Source organism: Strongylocentrotus purpuratus, unplaced genomic scaffold (genome assembly GCF_000002235.5).
Source record: "Strongylocentrotus purpuratus isolate Spur 01 unplaced genomic scaffold, Spur_5.0 spur5_scaffold_16, whole genome shotgun sequence".
NCBI classification, from domain to species: Eukaryota; Metazoa; Echinodermata; class Echinoidea; order Camarodonta; family Strongylocentrotidae; genus Strongylocentrotus; species Strongylocentrotus purpuratus.
Window position 1 is genome coordinate 27325025 of NW_022145601.1, and position 27558 is coordinate 27352582.

Here is a 27558-nt window from a genome sequence, read left to right on the forward strand (position 1 = left end):
ATATTGGTCTTGAGTTGATTATGTGCAAGACACATTTTTTAATGTGTCGGAAAGTGTGTTGCCATGGTAATGGTCTATTATTGCAATAAATCTGTAAAATCTTGTATATATCAAACCACTTCTTCATTTTTCGTGCACACACATGGGGAGTGAGTATTAATCACTTTCGGTGATATTTCTAGTTCTAGGCAAACATGTAGAACATTCAACTGTATCCCTTATAATCTTTGTGTGAGGTTGTCAAAGCAAAATGAATATAATTTCATTAAGCAGCTTATATTAATGCCTGTATTTGTCCGATTTACTTTCTTCCCAGGTCTGTTTTAGTAATGGTCTTTCTACACATGCAGGCAAAGTTTTGCCAAATGAGTGTCACAAACATGGCAAAGACTTTGAAAAAAACGGAGAACAGCCTGACCGATGTTTTGTCAGTGATGGCGATCGTTAATGACGACATGATCTATTCATTTCCGTCATCAGAGGAAGAACTCCTTCCTTCTCAATCTTACACACAATCGAGGCAAAAACGTAGCAGTTCTGGATCTAGCAGCGACGGAACTCCACCAGAACGTAAGAGACGAAACAAGACTTCTGAACATTCGGCGGAGAATTCAGATGCAGCAATTGAACAAAAATGTCAAGGTTAGTTTGTGTTCCATTCTTTTACAAAATTCATTTCACTAATAATTCCAGACGTACAACATTTCTCTCTACATGATATCACTAAGTTTAAATGTGATGTTATTGATTGGCAGTTTTTAAATCAAAGAGAAATGCAAATATCATGGAGAGAATGTGTACAAAATAGTTTATCAATATAACAGCACTGAAAGCCTGATAAAATTGGGACATTCCACTTTTATTATTTGATTTTGTATAACTTCAAACAATTTTTAAATGGACTCCTATACAAATACCACAAATATTTCCATTTTTTTCATCAAAACTACAATCTCCTTTTTCTTATTGTTTATGAAGTACATGTTTGGGGCCAAATTGATTATTTAATGCCCCTCTGCAATAGCCACAGGGAAGGTAAAATGGCCAACTGCTGATTAAAACCAAAATAAAGTTGAAAAATGATTAATTGCCAATTCCCCAAAACAATGTTCATATGTTGCATTTTCCACATAAGGCAAAATGAGATTGAATTGAAAAGGGCTATAGGAATATTTTTTGTATAGCTCTAGGACAAAATTTCCCTGATGAGCCTCTGTGTGTTTTGATCCAGTTACTAATAATATGTATCAGGGCCCGTTGCATAAAGACTTACTATTATGGTAACTACCATAGAAACCTTGATTTCGATTGGCTGCTGAGCCCGGTTACCATGGTAGTTACCATAATGGCAAAGTTACCATAATAGTAAGTCTTTATGCAACGGGCCCCTGGTGTCATTTTCAAAATGTAGATTAATTGTTCTCTGCACAGGGGATATTATTTATAAACATTAAAGATTTAAATGTCACAATCTTTGAAAATGTGTCATTGACCTGAAATTTTATTTCTTTACATGTAGGCATTTCTGAAATCTCCCTCAAAAAACTTGTGGAGCCCGAGAAGGATCTCCAGAGACCACGTACCAGGAAGGAAGTGATGGAGGCCAAACAGTTCGTGATGAAGGCAGCAACCCACTTCCAGAGCTCCCATGTCCTTCCAGTCCTCGCAGTAGATGGCCCTTCTGGAACAGCTTACCAGCTCCTAGGAGGGGTGTGCTATGCTCTTGCAGCTAAGGATCTTGTTGACGATGAAAGGTATTTTATTCTATAAAAGTTACCCGTTTTTGCAATTGCTTTTTAATGTTATTTTTGTTTCTTTTTGTAGTTACAGTGTATGAGACAAAGGTTAAATTTTTAAAGGGATTATGTGATGTACTTACCGATATTATATGTACAGAACATATTCATTTATCACTTGTCTTTTTTTTTCTCCATTTATTATGCAGTCCACAAATATGTAGTGGAAGCATGTAACATAAAAGAAATGCTACCCAGGTAGTCAATGTACCATTTGGGAAGAAAAATGGTAATAGAGAGGTGTTCCATTTATAGTTATACAATGAAGGGTATATTAAGGACAATACAAAATATTTTTAGATCCCTGACTCAAATAAAATCCCATAGAATATTTCCCTTGTGTACCATGTTCATATTTGTTTTCTTAAAAAGTGTGTGACTGCATGGAAAGGTATACCGTGTAAGCTTTTTTCCAATATTTTATTCTGCATGATACATATATACACCATGTTTCTATATCCTACCCATCTCAATATCCTATAACCAATATACTTTTTCTGATTGCTTTAGATATGAACATCTATCTCGTGGATGGCGCTGCAGGGTGTACCAAAACCTGGACAAGGTTGAGGCATTGAGAGTGGCATCACTGCATAGGTGTGGGCAACCTGCTGTAGACAAGCCGTGCTTGCAGGAGGAGGTTGCTGTCTGCAGGTCAATTCTATACGATGACAACAACCTTGATGTGGAGGATGAGCCCTGCACTATGACTGCCTCGACAAGACGCAAGTGTTCCCTAGCCCTTGGGAAAAATGGCTCCTTCAATGTAAGTCTAAACACTAGAGCTGACATTTTCATCTGACATTTTCATCTAGATAAAATGCTGAATTCATTCAATGTTCTATTTTTACTTGTAGCGAAGTAGGTTTTTTTTTTAATGAAACGATGAATCGGACATTAAATTAGATTTATGTTCAGCATAAAAACTCATGAACATCACCCAACCCCCCAATAAAAAGGTTATTGTTATATTCAGCCAACTTACATGTACATGACAAAATGGAGTTTAATCAATGATTGATTTGAGATGATCGAGCTTTCAAGAGTGACTGTTGGAAACATAAATTTTAGCCAAAAAGTTCTAACATTTCTTATATTTTAACTTGAGGGGTCATATTACAATATGGTGAATTATGTAATGCAATGGTGATTGCAGTGAATGAATTGGAATGTTCAGAATCAAACTGGTTATGAGAGCATATATTATCCATTTCTTTTTTTGTTGTAATTTACAGGCACTGAGGGCTCTCGAGCCAACTTTCCAGTTGGCTAGTTATTCAAACAGATGCTACAGGAAAGCCACTCTCCTTTTCGATGCAACTAGAGAATCTACTGGAAAGGATTTGAAACAATGTGTAAGTAAGCTTTAAATTTTTTTATTTTTTTTTACACATTTAAATATCATCTTGAGTAATGAAGGAAAGCATTTTTTTATGCCTCCGTTACGAAGTAGCCGGAGGCATTATGTTTTCGGGTTGTCCGTCCGTCCGTCTGTACGTACGTCTGTACGTACGTACGTCTGTACGTACGTACGTACGTCCCGTTCTCGTGATCGCGTTATCTGAAGAACCGATTGATGGATTCCTGCCAAACTTTGGTCATGTATGTATCTTGCAGAGCCGATGAACTGATTAGATTTTGGGGTTACGATGTCAAAGGTCAAAGGTCACAGGGCTCATTATGTATGCAAAAACAGCTCGTGATCGCGTTATCTGAAGAACCGATTGATGGATTCCTGCCAAACTTTGGTCATGTATGTATCTTGCAGAGTCAAAGAACTGATTAGATTTTGGGGTCATGAGGTTAAAGGTCAAAGGTCACAGGGCTCATTATGTATGCAAAAACAGCTCGTGATCGCGTTATCTCAAGAACCGAGTAATGGATTGCTGCCAAACTTAGGTCATGTATGTTACTTGCAGAACCGATGAAGTGATTAGATTTTGGGGTCACGAGGTCAAAGGTCAAAGGCTACAGCGCACATTATGTATGCAAAAACAGCTCGTGATTGCGTTATCTCAAGAACCGATTGATGGATTGCTGCTAAACTTAGGTCATGTATGTTACTTGCAGAGCAGATGAACTGATTAGATTTTGGGGTCATGAGGTCAAAGGTCAAAGGCCACAACGCACATTATGTATGCAAAAACAGCTCGTGATCGCGTTCTAAAGAACCGATTGATGGATTCCTGCCAAAATTAGGTCATGTATGTTACTTGCAGAGCCAATGAACTGAGTAGATTTTTGGTTCATAAGATCAAAGGTCAAAGGTCATGGGCTCATTATGTATGCAAAAATAGCTTGTGAACACATTCTCATTAGAACTGACAGATGGATTACTATTTAACTCAGGACATCTTGCAGAGCCAATGAACTGAGTAGATTTTAGGGTCATGAGGTCAAAGATCAAAGGGTCATATATGTATATGAGAAATTGCTTGTAATCACGATATTCTGAGAGCCTGTTAATGGATTACAATTGAACTTGAATTCGAAAAATGTCTTCTGTTTTGGTTTGTAAAATTGCTCTATGACGGAGGCATCATTTTCGACTGCGCGCAGTCGAATTCCATCTAGTTTCTTCATAGAATCGAACAAAACTTGACTTGCGAATGTTCAAAACACCAAATAAATTATAACTTTTTGGTAGAAAATGTATATTATTGCTGAGTAATGAGCTATATGAAAAATACAAAAATTGAGCTGGACTGGATGTCACACATACCACATGTTTTCTGTGCAAATGAGAATTGTGGTTTATTCAGCCGCTATAAGGAGTTTATCAAATCATCACAACCAAAGTAAATAAAGTAATATAGCGCCACCATTGGCGGATACCCTATTCTGACTGGAGGGGGGGGGGGGGGGGGGGGGTTCAATTTCCAGTTCAAAATCTGTGACTGATGCGCAATGGCTGCAAATAGCGACACGGCTTCCGGTGACTTTTTCTGACTTTTTTTGTTTGTCTCGCAACTTTTGAGACCGAGTTCTAAAAATTAACAATAAAATCAACTTTTTGCATAGGTACGTTCGTGTACAAAATACTGCTTTTCCTAAATTGCTTTACAACACTGTTAATTGTGCCTTCTAGTCTTTTTGCCTGACCATACTTGTCTTGAAACTTTTCAAGATACACTTTTGAAACATGAAAAAAATCACATATATAAATGAAAACAATAGATACATAAGTAGTTTATGAAACAATAGAATACAAAAGAATTGATCGGAAATTTCATTATTTATTATTTCAGTATTGTTGCCTATGCTATTCAGCAACTTTAAAAAAGAGATTGAGCTTCATAACTTAATGAAATATTAATGAATATGTTAAAATAGGTATCTAATTTGCATAAATTATAATAAAGTAACAAATTTGTGATAAAAACAAATCTGTATTGACGTCCTTGCAATATTTCGCATTAAGCTTGCACTCAAAGTGAGAATAGGGTTAAAGCAATAGTTTTTTACATATTCAAATCAAACAATAGATGAATTGGGGATTCTTTGCAGAAGAATTGACTTTGATTGAAAAAGTTGATAGTTCATATATATGCAAATAAAATTTGTCTTCTGACAGTGAGCAACAATACTTCACGTGCACTAATAACTACTCTTATTATTTTCATTTGTCTTATTTTATAGTGTTTCATGAAGCTACAAGGACTCTCAGAAGAGGAGCGATATTCACTTCTTCTGGAGGCGACCTTGTCTTTGAATGTTAAAAAGATGAAGGCGGATGCCGATGAACTGAAGGCAATGAAGAGTCTGAAGAGCGTGTTTGCTAAGGGAGTTGGGGCTAAGACGTGGGAATTAAGAGGCGATAGAAAGATACCCAACCTTCACTTCAGAAGCAGCCCTGGAACCCTATGTTGGTATGCACAAATCATGGCTTCGTATAATGTCTATTGAAGAGAATATTGAGCCCCAGCAAGATATACAATAATTGCTATCCTGTATCTCCATCAATCCAAATTTTAAAGTTTAGATGAACTAGTAGGGTTGACTATTCTGACTGGGGGGGGGGGGGGGGTCAATTTGGCCCCTGCCTCCCCCGTACACAATCCAGGACTGCCACGTAACCGCTACAAATCACAACCTGCCTTTCAATGACTTTATTGTCTCGCAACTTTTGAGACCAAATTTGCCCCAAAATTGGGACAGTCCATGCTAGAGGTTATGCAACATTACTTAACCACACGTCTAGCCACAATTGACATTTTGCATAGTACGTTTGTGTACAAAATACTGCCTTTTCTAAATTGTTCTATAAAACATGTCAAGTTCAAATGTGGGTCAAAGGCAACAGGTCAAAAGGAAAACAGACTTTCCTTGGGATTCCATTATTGCTAAAGAGTAAACTACCAGAACCCAAAATTCACCTCCTGATCTGCTTATAGGGCCTAAGATGCAGGCAAGACAACGCTTGGCGTTTGCCTTGTTTAATGATATATTATTGAATGTGTTAAAATAGGAATTTAATTTGCATGAATTATAATAAAGTAATAAATGAGTGATTTTTGTAAAAAACAAACATCAAAGCAACATTTCTTTGCATGTGCATTGCTGTCCATGCAAAATTTCCCATCAATCAGACCTTCTGTGGCCAAGATATTGTGGGGGGAGGGGGGGGGGTCAAATTGACTCCGGAGCTCTATGATCAATGTATATGTATTTTTTTTCAGGTAAAAAGTATACAAAAGGTAACATCCCAGAGGTCTTCCTGGAGCACATCAGCAGGGCCAAGAGAGACATGGACATGAATGCAGACGACATCCCAGCCCTTATGATACAAGAACTAGAAGAGGTATTGTCCCATATTCTTAAGGTTCCAAAGCACTTATTTGTAGGCACTTGGTAATTGAAAGAGGTAAACTGAATTTCACATAAAACAAATCTCAAAATTGTGAGTTTAAAATATCTCAAAGTTGTAATATTGTAATCTATAAGGAACTCAAGGTTAAGGGATTTACATGGAGAATGATCTTATGCTGATGAAAAATCATTGGTAATTTGTCATTGATAACAAAAAAACAACAATTATATTCATGGCATAGAAATTGCAATTTTCCCACAAGTCATATATTACGTACAATGGCACTGTCGCCCAGACGACTGGCATGGAAAAGTGCACCCACATGCTATTTCATCCTATTTTCAAATTTGATTTTTCTATTTTGATTCAACATAGCAAATGTTAAGCTGCAGATAATTATGAAAAGGGTATAAATAAAAAAAAACAGTTTCCAGAACTTTGCATTGTGTATATTATCTGGGCTCAACATATTAGAATTATAGTTAATTTGTATGTTCTTTCCTTTTTATTTGAATTTCTGATATTACAGGATATCCAGTTATCCTCAACACCATCGGCTACTACCAGAATCTTCCTGACAAAGGACATCACAGCGATATCCAAAGTGGTCAGCCAACATACCCGACACGATGTGCATATATTGCATATTGTCCAGTCCCCAGTAGGAGATATTCAAGGTAACTATGCATGTTCCATGTCTTTTATTAAATATCTTATGAAGCTGACTGTTATTTCGGTATTCAAAGCAACATAACAAACGTTTTTGTGGTTGTGTAATAATGAGATAGCTGCAGTGTGTGTTAAAAAAATATAAATTATTAAGAAAGAATGTTACCGTATAACTTCCAGTGTGTTAGATTGGCTGCTCGATCTGAATGAAAATTCTTTCTTAAGAAATCCTCCTATGAAGCTCAACATTCATATAAATTTTTGTTTATATCACTTGGATTTTAAATATAATCTTGAGTTCTGGTAATGACAGAAATTAATTTCTGACAGAATCCAATGACATTTACAATGAATGTTCAAAACTTCAAAAAATAATGATTACTGAATGCTTTTGGGGGAAAAAAACATATAATAGCTGACTAATGCTGAACAAATGAAGATAAGATGCTTGCCATGTGATCTCAAACACATTACCTCCAAAGCAAGCTAATTATATTAATTAGACAACTGCGGAGTAATTGTGAAACAAATGCATTTCTAATGTCTGGGTTTTTTTGATTCCTAAAGAAAAAGGTGCATTCAGAACTCAAAAAATCACATTGTATCTGTTTGAAAAGAAATTGTGCCTCATGTGAAAAATCACATGTATGTATATTCGTTTTACTTCTATAGGAAATTAAGGCTTATTCATACTGTTCTAAGTAGCCATATAAAATGTGCATATATATTTTATCAACAGATGTCAACCATAATGTCTGTATGCAGTATGGTATTGTCGAGTCTAGGAGGAGGGGTGCTGGCACTAGCCAACTCTACATGCCATCAAGATCAGACTTCTACAAATATGCAGTGGAGCATTTCACTTCTATTGATGAAGTGGTTCTTGACGTTGGAGACGGTAAGACATTTTATCTATATACAGATCCAATTAAATTATGATACAGTTTTAGAATAAATGGGTAGATTAAATATATAGAGATACCAATAAAGCAACATGAATACAAAAATAAAATAAAATGTAAGGAAAGGAAAGTTGTGAAATAACGTCCAAATTGTGTAAATTCAAATTGGCTTTTTTCAATTCAAGTATATTTACCTATTTTTCACTATCCATAAATTCTAGACGCATAATAACTGACATTAATAGCATCAAAGTTGCCCAGTGTTGCACAACAAAGATTTTAGTCACGAGATTTGGGGTCGTGCAAAATCATGGTCAATATCAATAAGCAACCCTGTGCCTTGTCGGAAATTTGTGTTAACCCTAACTTTACCGGAAAGGTCTCAGATGGCGCCCCCCCCCCCCCCCAGACAAATTTTGTTGTCAAACCCATTGCATTTTCAGCAATAGCTAGCGCTTCATGATTTTTTTTTCAAGTGTTATAAATCTTATGACACTGAGGTGTTGAAAATCAGACCTTTCATGATAAAAGGTCGAGCCGATTTTTTTTTTTTTTCTTTTTTTTTTTTTTCTTCCAGTTTTCCAGTAGAATGCAAAAAAAAAAAATGTTCATAAAACATTGAAATACATAAGAATTGAAAAATATGCAAAAAAAAGGCATATAAAAACTGTTTGAGAAGAAATGAACTGTGTAAAAGCTTAAAGACTTGAGATGACATTGTGAGCATATAATTTAAAAAAAATCCAAGTCAAGAGAGATATAGAGAGCTTTATATCTTCTCAAAAACTCTGAAACCAAAAACAATTTGGAATGAAACATTTTAGATAGGTTACAAACAGAGATTTTTTATATATATTCTCACCAGGAGAGAAATTAAAACGGTGGTTATTAGAACCGATCGTTAGATATATTGTTTTTAAACAATGGCTCACATATTCACTATTTAAAAATACTTTCCATAGATATTACAATTTGAGACATTCAGATTGGTCTATTTAAACTATAACTCATATGTGTATACCATTTTCGAGAAATAAAATCAGATTTTAAAAATTCTAACAAGAAAATTGAAACGTCAGTGCCAAATTTGGTTACTTAAGGGGTAGGCTCTGAGGCCCCCCCCCCTCCAGTCTTACAAATTTCAAAATAGCCCCATTCAGTAAGGGTTTATGCTTTTTTTTTATTTTTTTTTTTTATTGATAATGTAAAAGTATTATTTTAGTAAGACAACCAAAAATTTAAAAAAGGGGGTTTATCATTTAAGTAGAAATGTATTGATAAAGAGATGTTGAGCAAATTTAACTCGAAAACCAGCTTTGAAAATCAAAGACAGACTGAACTTTACTAAAGCATTCCATATTGAACTTACCAAAGTAAAATACAAAAATGAACAATATGTAATGCATTTGGTATGGAATTAGGTGCTCGTTTGCTGTGGTTAAAGCCCTTTACCTAGTGTTGCGTCTAATAACTTGGTTCTTCACAAGCTTCACCAGACAAACAAAATTAAATATTCTTTTCTCTATTATATTTTCAGGACTGCTGGCAAGGGTTGCAGCAGAATGTGGACGAAATGGGAGGATGGTAGAGGAGACAACACTGTCCAGCACAGAAATAGAGGCCATGATGGGTGCTGCAGACTCGGAGGAGATTCTAGATGCAGATCTAGTATTAAGCATGGACCAGACGTGTTCTATACCTTAGTGCATTTTGTTTCTCTCGTTTCCTCACCTCGATCACTACCTCATTTAGTTCTGAAAAATCTTGTTAAGATATGTGACAAACTAACGTTTTTATGTAAATATTTTTATACAGATATGGCTGGTAGGGTGTTTATATATCATTCTTTTGGCCGCTGGAGTTGTATTTTCATGAGGGAAAATAAAACTCCTTTAGGTAGGCTAAAGAATATGTATTACATACATAACAGGAAATATCTATTATAATATTAGATAACCTTGATTAAGACCAAGTCATGGTTTTTACATGAAAGTCTGAACACGAACAGTTTAATAGAGTCTGATCTACAGTAGATATCCATTGTCTTCGCCTTTCTTCTCTGTGCTTAGCTGTTATTAACGAATATTGTTGATACATGAATACATTGTCTTAGCTCAAGCGCGTATGCTCCTACTGTTATCGTTGACCAGCTGGTCAATATAACCATCCAGATGACCGGGCGTGAACTGTTAACAATAAATTGCAGTCCCCATATCACTTGACATGCTGTGGACCAATCACACCTTAGCAACTCTCTGAGCTATCTAATACAAGTATTTAAGTCTATGTGTAGATGTGTTTTTAGTTTAGTAGATAGGTGGCTGGACTACCGATCATTAGGTACATGTATGTGGTTCAAATCTCGGCCACTTCACTAAGGTCTAGCTTTGGCAAGACCTTAACATACATTTACTACACTCAAACTATGTTGTACCAAAATATGTAGCCTAGTTAAGGTCAGGTAACATACATGCAGGAGCACCTTGCTATATAGATGAGCGCTATACTAGAGTGCAATATTATTATTATTATCTTTTATTAGAGCATATTTTTGTCTTGCCAAGTGAACTTGATTACTTTGAAGGTAATTTCAAAGGCACAGGGTTGGTGAACGTGACTCGTCACCTTATTTATTTTTCTAAAGCATCAACACAAAAACCCACATATTATTATTTTATCAAGGATAAAAACTCGGGTCACAACTATTGGGCCCTTGATTTTGTTACCATCTTGTCAAAATGAAACACTCGATCTAACTCATTTCCAAGCATCAGAAGACGGTTGTTGATATCAATGATGTAGTTGGAAGATCATATACTTCAAAGTTATAATCAAGGAATTATCAGAGCTGGAGTCCAAACTGAGGATAATTTATGCAAACATCTGGCAGATTCCAAAGGATAGTCAATAGAATTATTAAACTGCCTTGGTTCTTTGATATTTGATGCGCGATGCCACCAAAGTAAAAGAAAACATTTTAGAGAGGATGTGAACTTTGTGGGTTTTTGTTTGCACAGTTGATTTATTATATCAATAAACATAGAAAACAAATAGGCAATTGTTTAGTAATTATGTACGATGCCACTCTGAAAATCCCATTCCTCAACAAGCAAGATTTCTTGAGATATTGCCTTAAGAGTGTAATAAATATGTACTGCTTCAAGTACAATATTGATCCCTTGCTGATTGCTTTTCTGATTTTCATATTTTATATGGTACTATCAAGAAAATATTTCTATTAAATTAAATCAACCAGAGTAAAGTCCACATGTGTCCACTCATGGAATTAGCAACTTTAAATCTTGTATTTTTGGACGTGTATCTGTTTGCTTACACCTGGTTATACCATTCATGAGCACTTTCTGTGTAACCAATTATCATTATATTGAATACCTTTAATTGCATATGTGCATCCTCTGTAGCAATACTGGCCGCGGGTGTTTCATCGTTAGTTCTTTTGAATCAATGTGCATGTATTCGGAGAGCGCATATATATTTGTCGTGGTTGTTGTGGCATTGAGCCTACTTCAGAGGAAATTGTTAAGCTTTTACTCCAGCTGTAATTACTCCTTGTTATTATATTAAAGTTTCACATCACTTTAAGAGGGTCAATTTGTAGGATCACTGTAAGTTTATACGTATGTTTATATGTATAAGTTTATACATGGCACGCACCCTCCAAATCCATGTATAAACTTATACGTTTTGGATGGTCAGTACGATGTATAAATTTATACGTTTTGGATGGTCTGTACGATGTATAAATTTAAAAGTTTTGGATGGTCTGTACGATGTATAAATTTATACGTTTTGGATGGTCTGTACGATGTATAAATTTATACGTTTTGGATGGTCTGTACGATGTATAAATTTATACGTTTTGGATGGTCAGTACGATGTATAAACTTATACGTTTTGGATGGTCTGTACGATGTATAAATTTATACGTTTTGGATGGTCTGTACGATGTATAAATTTATACGTTTTTGGATGGTCTGTACGATGTATAAACTTATACGTTTTTAAAGGGTCCATGTCATGTATAAAGTTATACGTCAGAACAAACAGCATGATATACATTTGTATATTTTGCAAGTTGTGTTATTTATAAAAGTGATATTGACAACCTATTTTGTGTAAATAATTATTTATTTGTTATCAGTGCATTTATTTGTATTGCCAAATAAAGAAACATGGATTACATTTCAACTGCAAAAAGCATCATTAATTAATTATTTAAGTGTATTGTGTTAATGTTTGTATAAATGCGATGTCTTTCTACTACTGCATGAGAAAGAGAGAATTTACTTTTAGTGATTTCATAAATACTTTAATGAGGAAAGCGAAGGAGTGAAAATGAGAAAGTTAAATATACAGCGAAAATGTCATATAAAGTGTGATGGAGGTGATAGTTGGCTATACCATGAGAAAAGCAAAGCAGTGGAGGCTATAAGCCCTATAAATGAGAGAGTTCTCAAATTATAAGGATTTGGCATGTAATTTGATTTGAATCTGGATTACCCAAGTCCAGATTGGAATAAATTATTGTTTTATACATATGTAATAGAAGCAGAAAATCAGACAAACCAATAAAAAAAGTTTCGAGCAAAATCGGATAACAATTAATAAGAAAGTTTTGAATTTGTATTGACATGGAAGACTTTGAAAATCATGCGACAAATTGTCAACTCACTCATGAGTCTTTGACGCAGTATTGCCTTACTATTCCCTTATTGTTTTCTTTATATTGATAATACAAATTTCCTATTCTCCCCCTAAGAATCTTATTTCCTCACACTATCTCTCCAAAAATAACTTACTTTCAGTAGCAGAAAAATCAAACTAATCAAAAAAATTTGAGTAATGTCGGATAACTATAACAAGGAAATAATGATTTTTGTTAAAGTATGACAAAATATGGAACAATGGGAATCACTACACAAATTGCCAATTCGGTTATCAGTTTGTGACGCCATTGCCTCACTATTTATCAATTGCTTTATATATTTTGATTCATTAATTTCCCTTTTTTTTATCCCGAAAAACTTGATTTCCCCATGTCTTTGCCCAGGTTACAAGATTTGTATCATATTGCGTGCATGACATTTCACAAAGTCTGCTATAAACTTTGAAAAATTAGAATTTTGATAAACTGTTTATATAAGAATCAATAATTATGATACTATTCATAATTGTTGATTCTTATATAAACAGTTTATCAAAATTCAAATGTTTAATGATTTAACTGAAACAAATTAGTCTATATTAGTTCATCCACACAAAAACATATTACTATCAATATAACTTGGATGCTGGTGTGAGGAAATGAGATATTTAGGGGGAGAATGTGAAATTTATATTATCAATATAAGGAAAATAATAAGTGAATAGTGAGGCAATAACATAACAGACTCATGAGTGAGTTGCCAATTTGTCGCGTGAATTTCAAAGTCTTTCATGTCAATAAGAATTCATAACTTTTTAATTAGTTATCTGATTTTGCGCAAACTTTTTTTGATTGGTATTTCTGAATTTTTCTGCTTCTATTAGAAGGAAGTTATTTTGGGAGTCGCCTTGCCCTTTAAGAGTATGCATTTACAGTGTATAAAAATAAAACACTAATATCTTGTGCAAGAGTGCGATAAGGTAAGTTATAAGCCCCCGTATAAGCCTAATCAGCGACAGCATCGCTTCCTAATCCGAAATAAATTGCATACCTTGCGCCGTTTTTATTTTAAATCCCTTTCTTTAAGTCGTCATCAATCACAGGGAAATTGTGATCATAAAATCTAAAAATGAGACCATTTGGATTTCGATTGAGGAATTATTTTTTAATGAACAAAAGAGTAAGAGGACGAAGAAGAAGAAGAAGAAATGAAGGAAGAAAGAAGAAGAAGATAACAATAGAAGGAGATGAAGAAGAAGAGGACGAAGAACAAGCAGAAGAAGAGGAAGAAGAATAATATGAAGAGGAAATGATATAAGAATGAAAAGGAGAAGGAGTTGGAGGAGAAGAAAATAGAGGAAAAAAGAAAAATAAGATGAAAGTAGTGATGATGCTGTTGATGACGAAGAAGAAGAAAAGGGTAGTCTCTCAGATTTGATTTCTCAAAGAGGAAGTCAATGTCTCATGGTTCTTGGGAATATAATAAGTGTACAAGCGACTGTTTTTAGAACGCTTTATCAAATGACATGATGCAGAATCAAGAATGGTGTGTCGTTGTGAAGGCATATGAGTGGTGGTTTATCACTCCTCTTACAAGTATTGTCTAATTGACTTGCGTAAATTCCGGGTGGGCGGGGGAGCACTCTAATTCAGGAGGGAGCGTTTGGCCGAGGAAAATAGAATTATCGAGTAACTTAAGCGATTACATTCCCATCTAAAAGGTTTTCATCATCACCATCATCATCATGATTATTATAATTGTAATCGTGATAGTGGGGTGATAGAGGTGCGCTCTTCGCATACCACTCTCTGAGCCTCTCCCTTAATTTGATTGTATCTGTGTTTTAATTTTATATTATGTTGTTCTTTTGTGATCACATGAATTTTTATGTAATATTTAAATGACTAGACATCTACTGAATATTTTTTTTCTCAAGTACTCGTAATACTTGTAGACTGCTATATGAGATGTTTCACATGCTGCCATAATGTACATGACTTGTATTTTATTTATTGCAGTTTACTTTTTGTTCAGTGTCACCCATCCATGCCATCATTTTTTTTAATACCAACATTTAATAATACGTTTCTAATCGTTTTACATTTCTCTGCTTTACAATTTTGTTAAATGGTCAAACTTATACCTCTTTCCTCTAGAGTTACTGATCTTGGAGTATATGCATCCATAGGCGCCGGAAGTGGGGGCAGGGGGAGCAGTTGCCCCCCCCCCCCCAGTCAAAAAAGTGGGGGAGGAAAACGCATTTTTGCCCCCCCCCCCAAAAAAAAAAAAAAAAAAAAAAAAAAAACGCCCCCCCCCCTCAAAAAAGAAAAGAAAAGCAGTATAGGAGTAAAGATGGTTTGTATTTGAACCCAAAAGAACATAACAATAATAACAACCTGAATTAAATGACATATAAATTTCCATTCAAAGAAAAGGAAAGTTAACAGGAATTAAATTTCCTAAACATTGCGCATGCTACATATATTTATCATTGGAGGTTTTTATAATAGCGATACGCGCATATCGTGGACATATTGTGAGAGAATGGGAAAGTGTGTCTGTTATTTGTTATAGGAGTGAGACTCTCATGAGCCCCTGAACGCTGGCGTACTGATGGGGGGGGGGGGTGTTTTTTATTCGATACCAGTATTTTACAAATGTTGCTGAAATGACATGATTTTCCGGTATTTTTTCTTAATTTTTTTTATCATACCTTTTTATGCGTTTGTTGGAAAATTAGAAATTCCCAAATTTACAGTCGGGCGAAAAATATGCTTATTTACAAGCCTTTGTGTCATGGTCTGCAGAATGTCCGGGCTCGGGGGCCCGAGCCCCCCTCACTTTTTGAAAAAGTTTGTTACAGAGAAAAAGAAAGAAAGAGAGAGAAAAAAAATAAGTGACACACCAAGGGCCCTAAGGCGGTCCCCTGTATGCCCATCTGACCGTAATTAAATATCCTAAAACCCTCGAGCTTTCGGGGGATCTGCCCCCTGGACCCACCAATGGCCCTAAGGCGGGGCCCTGGATGCTCATCTGACCGTAATCAAATTCCTAAAATCCCAGAGCTTACGGGGGCTCTGCCCCCGGTCCCAACTTAGGACCCTTAGGCGGTTCCCTGTATGCTAATCTGACCGTTATTACATACCTAAAACCCCGAGCTTCCGGGGGCTCTGCCCCCTGGACCCAACCAAGGGCCCTAAGGCGGGGCTCTGGATGCTCATCTGACCGTTATTAAATAACTAAAAAAAACGAGCTTCCGGGGGCTCTGCTCCTTGGACTCTCCTCAAATTAGTGGCCTGCCAGTGTCACAAATAAGGTATTTAAAAATGTTTATCTGACCATGATTTTAATGTCTAAAACCCCTGAGCTTCTGGGGGCTCAGCCCTTTGACCCCCTACCGGGGCTCAGGCCTTGGACCCCACGCCAATTTACGATCTACCTGATCGTTAATAATCCACTTTAAAAAACATTCCGCGGGGCCTGCATGTAACGTGTAAGAGTGGTGGTTGATGCAGATTTTTCTTCTGCCCCCCCCCTCTTCCAAACGTTTTTGCTCGTTACCTCACTGGCTCACTGCCCCTGGAAGATGAGCCCCCTGGAATGTTTGCCCCCCCCCCCCATCCCAAACTGCTTCCGGCGCGCCTGTATGCATCAATACCATATTCACATTGTCCTTGATATCAAGACTGTCACCATGCTGTTCGTGCATTAATTCTACCCAGGTTAGATTATTGTAAATAGTCTTTATACCGTTTTGTCTACAAAAGATAGAAGGTAATATGAAACGTCCAGAATCGAGCCGCTAGATTAATTTTTAGTCCTTAGTCGCATCGGTTTTAGCGCTCCTGAATAATTGCTTTTTTGTTATTATCATTTTTATTATATTATCGTTATTGTTATCATGTAGAAGTAAAGGTTTCCCCAAAATTGTACAGTGTGGTATATGTACACAAATATATATATTGTGTATGTGTGATTCTAAGCAAAGAAAAACAAAGATGAAATAAATTTCTCATTTTGCATCAAACTTGCTCATGTTTCCCCCTTTTGCAATTTGTTGTAGGATTACGTTTTAGACAGTGTAAATACTTTCAAATCGCTGCGTTAAACACACGATTACTTTTTTAAAATTTAGATTTGATTAAAATCCTGATATTCTTACTAATCAAACTAATAATACAGTCCCAAAGCCTTCTAAAAGTCAATTTAAGGACATTATTTTCTTGTTTTCTCTCTAATTTTTAGAGGGGGGGGGGGGTGCTGATGTTACTTGGCAAGGTGAATTTTGGAGGGGAGGGTCAGATGTTTCTGTTGATACACCCGAAACTGGTGTAACGGTGACAGGAGTTCAGCCATTTAGATGTCCATGCAATGCAAACATAAAACAAACATAGAACATTATTAGTGACTACCACCTGATTACCTAAAATGTGGCTGCTTATTTTTTATTCTTGGTCTGGAATGTGTCAGGATGCCCCTCCTTCAAATGTTAGTGATAACACACACACACACACACATATATATATATATATATATACATATATATATATGTATATATATATATATATATATATATACATACAGTGTGTCCCAGAAAAAACGAAACTAAGAATTATCGATGTTTTATCATAACTTAATCACAACTATAATTAATAAATGACAGATATTTGTAAAGCTTATATTCTCCTCTTTCATTTAAAGCAACTCATGTAATGCATATTTCACGCATGAGTGATTAAAAACAATTTGAAGAGAGAAACCAAAAAGTCATTTGGCGGGCCGTATCTGAATTTCAAAGAGAAAATGACTTTTCTAGAAAGTTCATTTTCTGCCCTTTCATTTGACACCTCAATCAGGACAAATGAGCCAGGAATAACAAAGTTCTTGTGGGTGCAAAATGACCTTGAAGTAGTCAGATAGTCTGTCTTTAGTTCTCCATTTTTAGACTAGGTCTGGAGGTCTAGGCTTAGACCTCGACATTAATTCTCTGACTGTATTCTGCCCAATCACGTCATTCTTTCGACTCAAAATACACCCACAAGTGATCATGCTCTATTCATAGACCTCTCTAGTCATATTCTCATTTATCAGACTGGTACTGCACTGGTCCCTTGTTGTTCACGATCACCTTTGACTGGCCAAGAACCCAAGTTCACCTTATTATAGTTTCAACGCTCCTCTCAGCTCCGTTCCGTCCTTTAATATCTCGCAATCTGACACTATTCACACGTACATCGTCAATCCACGTACCGTACTGTAGAATTGCAATTGCAAGTGTAGAAATCAATTGTCGAATACCAATATAATGTCTCGAAAACTTTAATTTTGAAGCCTTTACTATAACCACATTTCACGTTACTCACGTCGGGTCGATCACAATGTTATTATACAATGATTGCATCCATTCCAATTGTTGTCCAAAACCAAACAAGATCATAAAACGGAAATATGAAGTAGGGAGAAGAGGTTAAAATTCTGTCTTGTTTCCAAGGGTTACTGCCAGTGATTATTCGCGCTTTTCCTCCCCTCAAACTTATTAAATTTTAAAACCGACAAGAGATGGCGCTCTTGCATTAGTTTGGCATCTACATTTCCGGCCCCTTAATTTTCAGAGGCAAGCCGACAGAAAATTACACCTTTTCTTATACTTCCAAAAAACAATAATAACCATATGGCTTTCTCGAATCATTCTGATTAAATCTTATTCCTGTATTATTTTCAAAAGTTCCTGCTAATAAAAACTCAAAACCTTTTCAAAGTCAAACTATATACACGTAACTCAATGCAATAAAATATGCATAACTGTGGCTCTAACATGCCACAACACCTACATGACACAAAAAACACCTCAATGCCATCATTTAGAAAATATCAATGACAATTTAACCTTTAACTAGCTTATGAATGTCTATACTCCTGATTATTATCAGTTTGTCAAACAAAAACCAACCAATGTCCCTCTTGTGGCTCTTTTTACTATCTTTGGACAAGAAAGCCCGCTTGTGTCACAAAATGAAAGATTTTTGCATAGGTTAGTAACTTGTAAACTCACTATAAATGATGTTGGCACCTTAAGAAAACACTCTGGAATGCTGCAATGCAGCCCTATCTTAAAAAAGGCAAGTACTGTTGACTCCAATACATAGCACAGATAAACTGAATTTTGTTATGCATCGATATAATAAAGACATGCACAATGAAATCAGGCCTTAGCTATCAATAGAATCTTGGTAACAATAATATGCTTTGGTCGTAAATCTGTCCAATTCTAAATTCTACTCAAACTACAATAAAAACAATGACAATGAGAGCCACAATATCGCAACAAAGATTTAAATGGTTAAGAACTAGATTAACCACTACCTCTTATTTTAGGGTGTACACTTTCAAGTTCCACTGAATTCAGAAGTATACTGTGGACTAAGACTATCAAACAACTCTCCTTATCGAAACATGTCATCAGATGACTAGTCTTGATTCAAACTCTTGTCACTGAGTTGAATCCCTTTTTTAACAATGTTCGCAATAATTTTGGACTTTTGTTATTTTCTGTCTCTTTCAGAATTTGTACAAATAAACAACACAATCGAATGTCATGTCCCTTCTAACGAATGCAGTAAAGCATTTCTTTCGTGCAAACTAAGCATGCAAAGTGTCGTTTTATATGTACAGTAGCTATGTAACAACAAAGCAAATGACACGATTTGTTCAAATCATGCTATCAAACACTGCCATTTCTATAAAAGAACTTTCCAAATGTAAATATCCTGACACTAAATCTGAACATAGCAAAATTATTTCACCTCTAATTATATACAACGAACTCATTTGCTATAAAAACATTAACGTCTTCAAAATAGTCAAGTGTGTACAGTTCTGCCTTCACTAAGCACTATTAATGCCCATAATACAATTTTTATCGTCTTGTATAAACTCTTTGAAATTTTGTCTCAGAACCAAAATAGCGTCTGCTTTAAAATAACCTGTACACCAAATATTTGCGTCAACACAAATATGCACATTATATACATTCCTTGATTCCTAAAAAATCTTTACATTGTATCCTTCAAAATAATAACCCATTGCCTTTTATAATCATGCACTTCACATAAATCTACACTTTAAAAGCAACACAAAATATGCTTCCAAATATCTCATATGACATTTTTAAATACATGCAAGATTTTTCTCTCCTGAGTTCCTGACAAATATTTACCTGAAAAGTGGAACATGACCCAAAGTTTTGTATTTGACTTTTGTTTTCTACTCCTTTTTTTCTGTCACAGAAATTTAAATTTAAATATTCATATTCTAGCAATTACATCATAGATGATCAAACAATAATTCATATATTTTACATATTCAATATTTCTATTATCTTCTCTTTCAACTTCTAAAAGACATCTGTGTCACTGTGCCCACCATTTCAAAGGTACATTGTACATACATTTTACACTCCTCAAATGCAATTCACTGAATAACAAAATATGCTTATGAAACTGTTAGAAATAGCATTCAAATTGGCAAGAATCTTTTCTACATGTATACATAAAATGCATTTTCACTGAGTCTCTGTCTATATCATGTTCAAATAATCTGACTTTTTCTTTTAAATGTCCAAAGTCTGAGTTTATTCCTTAGTCAGTCCATGATAGCCAGATTTTGCACAATAATCAAGTCTTTTAGTCTTTTTCGAATCTGCATACTCTGTGCCTCTGCTGCCATCTCTACGGCTTGATTACGCGACAGAATAGAAGGTGCAGAGTGGTCCAACTTGTGACTCCTAGTGAACAAATTCGCGTTTGGTCCAATGAAAACATTTCACTTGGTAAATACATGAAGTGGCGGCGCTAGGCTCGCACCATATATCACAATGATAATCTTTTCTAAAATCAACATTTTCCAAGCTTGTGATCCAACAATTAAAGGCTTCGCGATTGATCCAAATATAGACTTGAGCTTTATTATGGCGGCGCTAGGCTCGCACCAAATTACTTCACACATATAATTATCACAAACGGACTCCAAAATTGATTTCCAACTTGACTTGCTCCAAAATTTGATGAGTTGGTCCCGTGAAGAAACTTAAAAGGTGTCTCAATAGCGTATATCTCTTATGGAATCACAATTTCACAAATTCAAAGTGCTCATGAATCTCCTTCCAAGAGGAGACACAGTTTGCTGATGGGTCGCGAATAGGTGCCCGTCTTGGTCTTCACCTCCGCCCGTCGAACCATGCCCTGTCGATCTGGAGTGATGCCGATGATTACTCCCATGAGCCAGAAGTTACGAGGTGCTGTCTCGTTCACTACCAGCACTACGTCACCAACCTGGATGTTGCGACTAGGATGTACCCACTTCTGCCTGGCCTGGAGCTGCGGCAAGTACTCTCTCAGCCAACGTCGCCAGAAGACGTCTGCCAGATATTGAACCTGCCGCCATCTACGTCGTGCGTAGCAGTCGGTCTGCCTACTAACCGATGGGGGTAACATCGGGGTAGCCTTCAACGTCAGGAGCTTGTTTGGTGTCAGAGCCTCTAGATCGTTAGCATCGTCTGAAACCCTGGTGATGGGTCTGCAATTGATAATGCCTTCTATTTCACAGAAGAGTGTCTGCAAACTTTCATCCGTCATGGTCTGCTGTTTGGTAAGGAAGAAGAGCAGCTGTCGAATCGTCCTGATCTGTCTCTCCCATACGCCCCCGTGGTGTGAACCTCCAGGTGGATTAAAGGTCCACTTGATGTTTACTTGCAATAGTGAGTTGCTGAGCTGGGCCTGGTTCCAGCTCTCAAGTTCTTTTCTTAGTTCTTTCTCAGCCCCAACCAAGTTCGTTCCATTGTCCGATCTCATTTCTCTGACTGCTCCTCTTCGAGCAATAAATCTCCGAATTGCTGCGATACAGGAATCCGTATCTAGTGAATCAGCCTTCTCTATGTGTATGGCCCGAATGGCGAGGCAAGTGAACACTACGCCATATCTCTTGACTGTAGAGCGTCCTCTTTTCACTCCTATCGGCCCAAAATAATCGACTCCAACTCGTGTAAAAGGTGGATCGTCCGGTCTCAGTCGGTCTATGGGTAGGTCGGCCATCTTCTGTTGGATTACCCGCCCTCTTTGACGTCGGCACTTGACACATTTCTTGACGACTTTCCTGATGGCTGAAATTGCACCAACTATGTGATATCGTTGCTGGAGTTTTGCCAAGACATAGTTTCTTCCCATATGTCCTGAGTTTTCATGAATGTGCCGCAAGATGAGTTCAGACACATGTCCTCTCTTTGGTAGGATGACTGGATGTTTTGCTTCTTCAGGCAAGGCTGCCTTGTTAAGTCTTCCTCCTACTCTAAGTAGGCCATTGTCCATCTGAGGGTCTAATTTGTAGATAGGGCTTGATTTTCTGACCCCTGGCTGCAACCTTCCTGTCCTTTGGTTGACATCGTGTGCCTGTTTCCTCAAAGCCACAACCTCTACTGGGAACGCTCTGTCTTGAACGTGTATCAGTATTGCTTCCTCAGCTTGTCTAATATCTTCCACTGTCAATAACATGGGTGGATTCTCTCGTGTGTTCTGCTGACCTTTCATTTTCTCTTTCAGCAGCCCTTTCAATTTTAGTAGCCATGCTACTCCCTTTCTGAGGTGGTACCAGTCTGAATAATGGTTGATCAATCTTTCCAGGACATCATCTTCTTCCTCTTTGCTCACAGCAGTGGCCATACATTTGCTCTCACTGGCCGTTACTTCCGAGACCTCTGTAACGTACATCTTCTTCTTCTTCACCTCGAGATCATTGTTTACGTCGTGTGATGCATTTCTGGGTTGCTTAGGCCACTGGTCCTCTGAAGCTTGAAGAAATTCGGGTCCTTCCTTCCAGAATCTCATTGCTAGGAATCGATCTACCTTGACTCCCCTGGAGCATACATCTGCCGGATTCAGCGAAGTTTCTATGTAGAGCCATTGACTTGATTCAGATCCTTCTTGTATCAGGGCAACTCGGTTGGCGACGAATGTCTTAAACCTCCCTGTTTCGCTTTGGATATACTGTAGTACAGAGGTACTATCAGTCCAGAAGAAGGTCTCATCTACTGGGATGTCAAGTTCTTGTTTTACCATTTTGTCTATCCTTACTGCTACCGTGGCGGCTGTAAGCTCCATTCTCGGGATCGACGTCTGTTTAAGAGGGGCCACTCTAGATTTGCTCAAGAGGAATGAGCATTGGACTTCATCCCTGGTATTCACCATTCGCAAGTATGACACTGTTCCATATCCCTTCTCACTTGCATCTGCAAAATGGTGCAGTGTCACAGACTTTGGGTTTTCATACCCCTCTGGCTTCAAACACCTGGAAAGTTTAAAGTCTGACAGTCTTGGGAGTTCTCTTTTCCATGTTTCCCATTTTTTCAGCAGGTCTGGTGGAATCGTCTCGTCCCATCCTAATCCTAGTCGGCAGAGGGTCTGAAGTAAGTGCTTTGCAGGGAGTAGCACTGGGGAAGCACATCCTAGTGGATCGAACAGGGAGCACACTGTTGACAAGATACCCCTCCTTGTGGCTGGCTTGTCTTTCAGCTGAATCTTGAAACTGAAAACATCTTCATCTGTATGCCACAGCATGCCAAGTGCCCTCTCTGTTGGCAACTTGTCCTTGTCAAAGTCTAGCTCCTGCACTGTACTTGCTCTCTCCTCCTTGGGTATGGCATTCAATACTCTTCTGTCATTGCTCACCCATTTTGTGAGGTGGAATCCTCCTTTCTTACAGGCTTCTTGTAGGCCCTCTGATAGCTCTGCAGCTTCCTGGACTGTTGAGCTTGAGTACAAACAATCGTCAACATAAAAGTTGCGCATGATGATATGTGCCACCTTGTCCTCTGCAAAGTCTTCTGCTGTGCGCTTCAGGGCATAATTGGCACAAGCTGGTGAAGATCTAGCCCCAAACACATGAACAGTCATGCGGTATTCCTCAATAGGTTGAGCGACATTGCCATCTGGCCACCACAGAAATCGATGTAGATCCTTTTCTTCCTTTAGCAGTTTCACTTGTGAGAACATGGCTTCTATGTCTGCCATTACTGCTATGCGGTCTTGACGAAACCTTGTTAATACACCCACCAAACTATTTGTGAGGTCCGGCCCCTGTAGAAGATTGTCATTCAGTGACTTGCCCTTGAAAGAAGCTGCACAGTCATACACCACTCTAATTTTTTGCTTCTGTGGGTGATATACACCGTGGTGAGGAATAAACCACATCTTTCCATCTTCTCTAAGGAACTCGTCTTCTGGTACTCTTTCAGCGTACTGTTTGTTCAGCACCTTATCCATAAACCCTGCATACTCCCTATGGAACTGCGGCTGTCTAGCGAACTTCCTCTGCAGGTGGTTGAGTCTCTGCTCTGCCATGGGCCTGTTGTTGGGCAGGTCGACGTCTCCCTTGAATGGCAGTCCGATTTGGTAATGCCCTTGTGTTAGCTTGATGGATCCTTCAACCTTTTCCATAAATCGTTTATCCTCTTTGGATTCTTCGACTTTATCTTCCATCAAGCGTTCTGAAAACTCAGTGTTGTAGAGATTATTTAGCTGTTGCTGAATATCTTCCATCACGTGGACTCTGTGGGAGGCTATCTTGGACCCACTTCTCTCTTGCTTGCAGCTTCCAAAAACCATCCACCCTATGATAGATTTGCAAGCGAATGGTCCGTCGTTCTGACTATTGATAACCTGCAGTGGTTCCATTGCTTTAGGGACGTTATTGCCAATGATGATGCCCACGTCTGCATTGATCTCCGGCAAGTTTATTTCTTGTAAGTAGGGCCATCTTGCAATGTCATTCCTTCTCAGTATGTCTGACTTGTCTACAGGGATGGGCTGTATGTAGACGTCAGAAAGTGGTATATATGTGTTCTCATTCACATCAGCTACCTCCAGGTCTTGCAGTATGCAGGTCTTGACCAGCTTATCATCTGTTAATGTTTGAAGCTGGATAGTGCGCGTTCCTCCTCTGGCATTTAGTTTGTTTTTTAACTCTTCTGTGCAGAAAGTTGCGTTACTCCCGTTGTCAATGAATGCGTATGTGTGTACACATTTCCCTGTCTGCTTTGAGCGTACAGTCACAGGCACAATGGCCGGTTGGGAGTCCTGCATAGAAGTGCAGTTGGATAACGTGCGCTTTACGTCTGGGAAATTTTCATTTCCAATTTCTTCTCCTTCTGTTTGTCCTTCCGAGCTTTCCTCCTTCTTCCTATTAGCTCCAACGTCGTCATTAGTACGTTGTTTCTCTGATTCACCATTCCTTTTCACTTGTTTCGATGGTGCCCAATCTCTATGAAGAAGGGTGGGGTGTAACCTTTGACAAATCTTGCAGGTCGTCCTCTGTTTACAGTCCCTGGCAAGATGTGAAGACTGAAGGCAGGCAAAGCACAGTCCTTTGGATTTGCAAAATGCAAGTTTCTCCTCATGAGGTTTCTTTCCTAGGGCCTTGCATTCTGCTGTAAGGTGATTTTCCATGTCACAATACAAACACTTCGCTTCCTCGCTCTTCTTCATGCTGGAGCTGAAGCCCTGTTTCTTCCCTGGAAAGGGTTTTGTCTTTGTCTGCGTTTCTCCAGCTCTGGCAGGTCCTACAATATTGCCATAGATAGGGTTGTTGATTATCCGGGCCTGTTTACTAATGAAACTAACCACGTCTTTGAATGAGAGTGGCTCGTCCCGATTCTGGAGTATGCCGTCGACATAGCTCCTCCATCTATCTCTCAGCCTGAACGGCAGCTTTGATATGACCATCTTCAAGTGTTGTGCGTGGTCAATCTCCTGTTGAAGGTGTAGGTCCTTAGCCAAATTGCCTAGCTCAGTCACAAACAATGAATAACTAAGCAGGCCCTCCGGATCCTCACCTCTAATGTTTGGCCATGCCATTGCCTTGATGATCATAGAGTCCAGAACATGATGCTTATCGCCAAACTTGCTTTCTAGCAGCATTGTTGCCTTGTTGAATGCTGCCTTGGAATCACCTCCATACATGCAGCTTCTGACCATCTCATTCGCCTTTCCCCTAGTATATTGTTCCAAATAATATAGTTTGTCAGAGTCCTCCGATGTCTTGGACTCTATTACATGCTGAAAAGCCCTCTTAAAGGCGTGGTAGTTCAGGGGATTCCCGTCGAAAGGCTGAATGTTCCTTTGCGGTAAGGCGGACTTCATATGACATTCTAAGAGCATGTACGTAAGTTGGGTTTGTTGTCGCTGCAGCTCTACCCAATCAACATCACTATCAGAATTTGTTCCACTTACTCGTACATCTTGCAAATGTTCTCGGTTCTTGCGTCCTTGCGTTGAACTCTCTTCTGAGCAATCTGCATTCTTGACTTTGTGACTTGTTTGGTTCCTATCACTTTCATGTGTTACATGAGCAAAGGTTGGTAATGCAGGTGGCTGGTGAAAAGCTACCGTATCGTCGAACTGCTGTAATGCTGCTGCTTGGGCTGTAGCTGCAGCTAATTCGGTCTCAACAGCAAGTTGCTCCTTTCTTCTAATTAAGTCCTGCTCTTCTTTCTCGAGCTCCTGTTTCCTTTTTAAACTCTTCAACTTTGCTTGCAATTCTGCTCTCTTCATGGCTGTTTCCATCAAAAATTTCCTGGAATGTGATGTTGATTTGCTTGATACTTGAGATACACTGTCATCTACTTCAACCCTCTCCATCGCTGAATGTTTTCCTGCGTTCATTGAAGGAGAGTCAAACAGTTGGTTGACTTCCATCCATGGGTCTCGATCATGCAGTAACGGGTCCATCCGAATACTAGTAGCTGGATCTTGTTCATCCTGCCCTTCCATGATGATCTGATCCACTGACACAACAATCCTAATGTGGGGCTGTATCCATGACGGCTGCTGTCAACCTAAGGCTTTCAAGTATGCATTTCATGTGCTTATTCTTCTATACCACATTCACTGTTGCAGGTTTTCCAGCCTCTTTCCATATTCTGCACCGCTTGTAACTCAGGCGATATCAGCTGCAGCTAACCGGCATATTTCTGATTTCCAAAAACTTCCTGAAATAGCTCCACTAGTAGACTCTGTGTATGCCACTAGACTAGACCCTCTACTACTCTAGCCTTCTGTAATTAAGAGCAGTAGCCAGTAGACATATTCTCCATTCTTGGCTAATCTCTGACTGACATTTGTCCATTCAAATCAACCGTAACATCTGGCCTTCTGGGCATCTAAATATAATGTAGATCTGGTCTAACCTCTATAGACTAGACTGGAGTCTAGAAATCTAGTCTTAGTCGCTGTAGATTCTACGTCTACATCTCAAGTAGATATTTCAGGATTCCAATTTCTTTATCCTTTTCAACAGATTCCTGAATGCTAACCAGTCTCTTTATTTAACATCGTTAGGCCTTCCTCTGTTAGCTTGTGAAACTAGAATTTTAACTTAGAATGTGGGTGCAAAATGACCTTGAAGTAGTCAGATAGTCTGTCTTTAGTTCTCCATTTTTAGACTAGGTCTGGAGGTCTAGGCTTAGACCTCGACATTAATTCTCTGACTGTATTCTGCCCAATCACGTCATTCTTTCGACTCAAAATACACCCACAAGTGATCATGCTCTATTCATAGACCTCTCTAGTCATATTCTCATTTATCAGACTGGTACTGCACTGGTCCCTTGTTGTTCACGATCACCTTTGACTGGCCAAGAACCCAAGTTCACCTTATTATAGTTTCAA

The 27558-nt window shown here is 37.9% G+C and overlaps 3 protein-coding genes across 4 annotated transcripts; 2 read left to right on the forward strand and 1 right to left on the reverse strand.

The window, feature by feature from the left end:
* Positions 1-354: 354 nt before the first annotated feature.
* On the forward strand, positions 355-6824 carry LOC115924610. Of its 2 annotated transcripts, XM_030987192.1 has the most exons (6): positions 355-642; positions 1520-1754; positions 2307-2562; positions 3032-3151; positions 5436-5665; positions 6476-6824. In XM_030987192.1, the coding sequence occupies exons 1-6, from the start codon at positions 366-368 to the stop codon at positions 6477-6479; spliced, it is 1122 nt and encodes a 373-aa protein (XP_030843052.1). In that variant the 5' UTR covers positions 355-365; the 3' UTR covers positions 6480-6824. The 2 variants fall into 2 exon arrangements, with proteins under 2 accessions (XP_030843052.1, XP_030843051.1); XM_030987191.1 differs by lacking the exon at positions 6476-6824 and having other exon boundaries at positions 5436-6309.
* Positions 6825-7851: 1027 nt separating this feature from the next.
* On the forward strand, positions 7852-11754 carry LOC115924611. Its single transcript, XM_030987193.1, has 2 exons — positions 7852-8173; positions 9715-11754. The coding sequence occupies exons 1-2, from the start codon at positions 7990-7992 to the stop codon at positions 9879-9881; spliced, it is 351 nt and encodes a 116-aa protein (XP_030843053.1). The 5' UTR covers positions 7852-7989; the 3' UTR covers positions 9882-11754.
* A 9237-nt stretch (positions 11755-20991) lies between these two features.
* On the reverse strand, positions 20992-26661 carry LOC100890591. Its single transcript, XM_003731652.3, has one exon. The coding sequence runs from the start codon at positions 26659-26661 to the stop codon at positions 20992-20994; it is 5670 nt and encodes a 1889-aa protein (XP_003731700.3).
* Between the last annotated feature and the right edge of the window lie 897 nt (positions 26662-27558).